The sequence below is a fragment of the Myotis myotis genome, unplaced genomic scaffold, assembly GCF_014108235.1.
Source record: "Myotis myotis isolate mMyoMyo1 unplaced genomic scaffold, mMyoMyo1.p scaffold_m19_p_7, whole genome shotgun sequence".
In the NCBI taxonomy this organism is placed as follows: domain Eukaryota; kingdom Metazoa; phylum Chordata; class Mammalia; order Chiroptera; family Vespertilionidae; genus Myotis; species Myotis myotis.
In genome coordinates, this window is record NW_023416379.1 from 21,726,029 (window position 1) to 21,728,859 (window position 2,831).

General features: G+C 40.4%; 1 protein-coding gene across 1 annotated transcript; it reads right to left on the minus strand.

The window, feature by feature from the left end:
• Positions 1-599: 599 nt before the first annotated feature.
• Positions 600-1,631, minus strand: LOC118659704 (trace amine-associated receptor 3). The gene has a single exon (XM_036315980.1). The coding sequence runs from the start codon at positions 1,629-1,631 to the stop codon at positions 600-602; it is 1,032 nt and encodes a 343-aa protein (XP_036171873.1).
• Between the last annotated feature and the right edge of the window lie 1,200 nt (positions 1,632-2,831).

Below are 2,831 nucleotides of genomic sequence, written 5' to 3' on the forward strand. Positions count from 1 at the left end.
AACTCAGAGGTATAAAAGCTCAAATTGTATATGATGATTTGTAATCAACTTTCTCCTCTGAGCAGCTCCTTCTAGTGAGCTTCAGGGTGCCAGGATATAACTAAATAATTTATATAATGATTGTGAATAATTCTCCCAAGCCAAATGATAAGTAGACTTCTAGTTGATAGTAAAGACCAGTCTTGTGTTTCACTTCTATGGATTCACAAGTCATAATGATCTTCCCTTTTCTGAATTCCTAGAGTGGAAACAGAGAGGACCCAAAACCATTAGCACTTTTTAAAAATTCTTATATTGGTCTTTAATTGTTTCATATGTACACTCAAGGCCAACCTATTCTCAACTATGTTTTATATTTCTTTTGTACATTTTCCTTACCAGTCAGAGGTGAGTGTTAACAATTAATAAATGATTGATTGATTGGCTGACCAGAGATACTGAATATAGCTCTTATGCAGGTTACAGAACACGTATCTAGATCACTGAAAGTTGATAGAATAATACTTGCAGTGACCTGGGGATGTAAGGTATGTACCTCAGGTAAAAATAATAACAGCCTCATTTTCAACATTCTACTCGCTTTTCTAATGGCTTTTAAGTCAATGTGCTTCAGGAAAAAGACTTGCAGTTTCTGAATGGGAGCTAAATATTTGCCCTGACACTATGTACTTGAGAGCTCTCCGAAACCATGGATAAAAGAAACCGTGAATGAGCGGGTTGCAAGTGGAATTGAAGTACCCAAGCCACACTAAGAGATCAAGTACTATTATGGGAGTAGAATAGTCTAAATATGGGTCGATCAAAACAGCAAGAAAACAAGGCAACCAGCAAGCTAGAAACACCCCCATCACTATACCCAGGGTCTTAGCTGCTTTCCTGTCCTTTTTCTTAGATAGATTTTTTTTCACTTCCTCCTTTGTGGTTTCAGGCATGTTACTGATAACTCGGGCATGTCGCTTGGAAACGATAAAAATTTTGCCATAAATACCAACCATGATGGAGCCAGGAGTAAAGAAACATGTAGTGAACAATATTGTCCCCCAAAATTTGTTAAAAGTAAGTGCACAGAAATTGAAGCAAGCAACAAGAATCTCATAGCTCTGCATCCCCGATACGTTGGCCTCGGATAGAACTAAACAGAAAGAAAAAAGGGCGGGGGCCGACCAGCAAAATGCCAGCAGTCGCTTTATCATGGAGGTGGTCATGGTGGTTGTGTAGTGTAAGGGGTAACACACAGCATAAAATCGATCGATAGCAATGGAACAGAGGTGGAAAATGGAGGTCAGGCTTAGCATCATGTCGAAGCTTGCATGGAATTTACAAAAGCCCTCCCCGAAGTACCAGCAGCTCTCCACGGACCGCACCATGCTGTAGGGCATAATGACGGAACCCAGCAGGAAGTCCGTGGTTGCCATGGAGAGGATCAGAAAATTCGTGGGGGAGTGAAGCTGTTTGAAATGTGATATGGAAATCATGATGACCAAGTTTCCAAAGATGGTGATAACCATGGCTCCAGTCATAATCGAATACATGACCATCCGGACTTGAAAAGAGCGGTTGGTGGGAGGACAGGATTTATTTGCAAGTTTTGGACAACTGGATAAGTCTTCAGGAATATAAGTTAGATCCATGGTGCTTTATCTTTTCAAATTATTTTCTAGGAAGGCGAATCAGTGTTTCCTCTCTTCTTAAAATAAGTCCAGTAAATTTCAACTCCTAATAGTACAATAAAATTCAAAGTCACTTGTTATTCATTCATTTCAATTATACTTTATTTAAGTATTTCAGATTATATAATAATTGTGTTTGCTTTCTGAGTCATTTGCTGCATTAGAAAATGAAAAATCTCAACTCTGTTTATCTTCCCTGTTTTATTCTGTTTAATCTCTTCCCATGTATTTATTCAACATGGGTTTATCTATTGACTGCTTGACTCCCGGTAATGTATTGAAAGTTTTTCAAGAGTTTATTTCACTTATATGAGGTATCTAATACAACCAAACTCATAAAAACAGAGAATTGTGGTTACCAGAGGTTGGGGTGTGAGGAAAATAGGCAGTTTTGTTCAATGGTTATAAAATTTCATTTATGTTAGATGGGTAAGTTCTAGAGAGCTGCTATACAACATGGTGCCTATCTATATATAAAAAGCCTAATATGCAAATTGTCCCCATGGGAGTTCAGCGGGGAGACTGATCACATCCTTATGACATGCACTGACCACCAGGGGGCGGCCGAAACGAAGGAAGGCCCCAGCTGGCAGCCGGCAGCCGGGATCATTTTATTAAAACCTGCATTGTTGTTGCCCTAGCCAGTGGTAGGAAAACTGCGGCTCGAGAGCCACATGCGGCTCTTTGGCCCTTGAGTGTGGCTCTTCCACAAAATACTGACTTCTTTTTTTTTTTTTTTTTTGAAGTAGAAGTATCAAATGAACTCATGAAAATATTTTATTGATTTTTAGAGAGAGAGAGGAGGGAGAGGGAGAGAAACATTGATGTGTGAGCAGAACACTAATCAGCTGCTTCCTGCATGCCCCTGCTGGGGATTGACCCGCAACCCGGGCATGTGCCCTGACTAGGAATGAAACCTGCAACCTTTCAGTGAATGGAATGACACCCAACCAACTGAGCCACACTGGCCAGGCCTCATGATAATATTTTATTTAAAAATAAAACTATTTTCTAGCTCTGTCCATAGAAGCAAAAAATCAGCCCAATAAAATGAGCACACATAGCCCTAGCCAGTTTGGCTCAGTGGATAGAGCATCAGCCTGGGAACTGAAAGGTCTCAGATTCGATTCCGGTCAAGGGCACATGCCCGGGGTGTGGGCT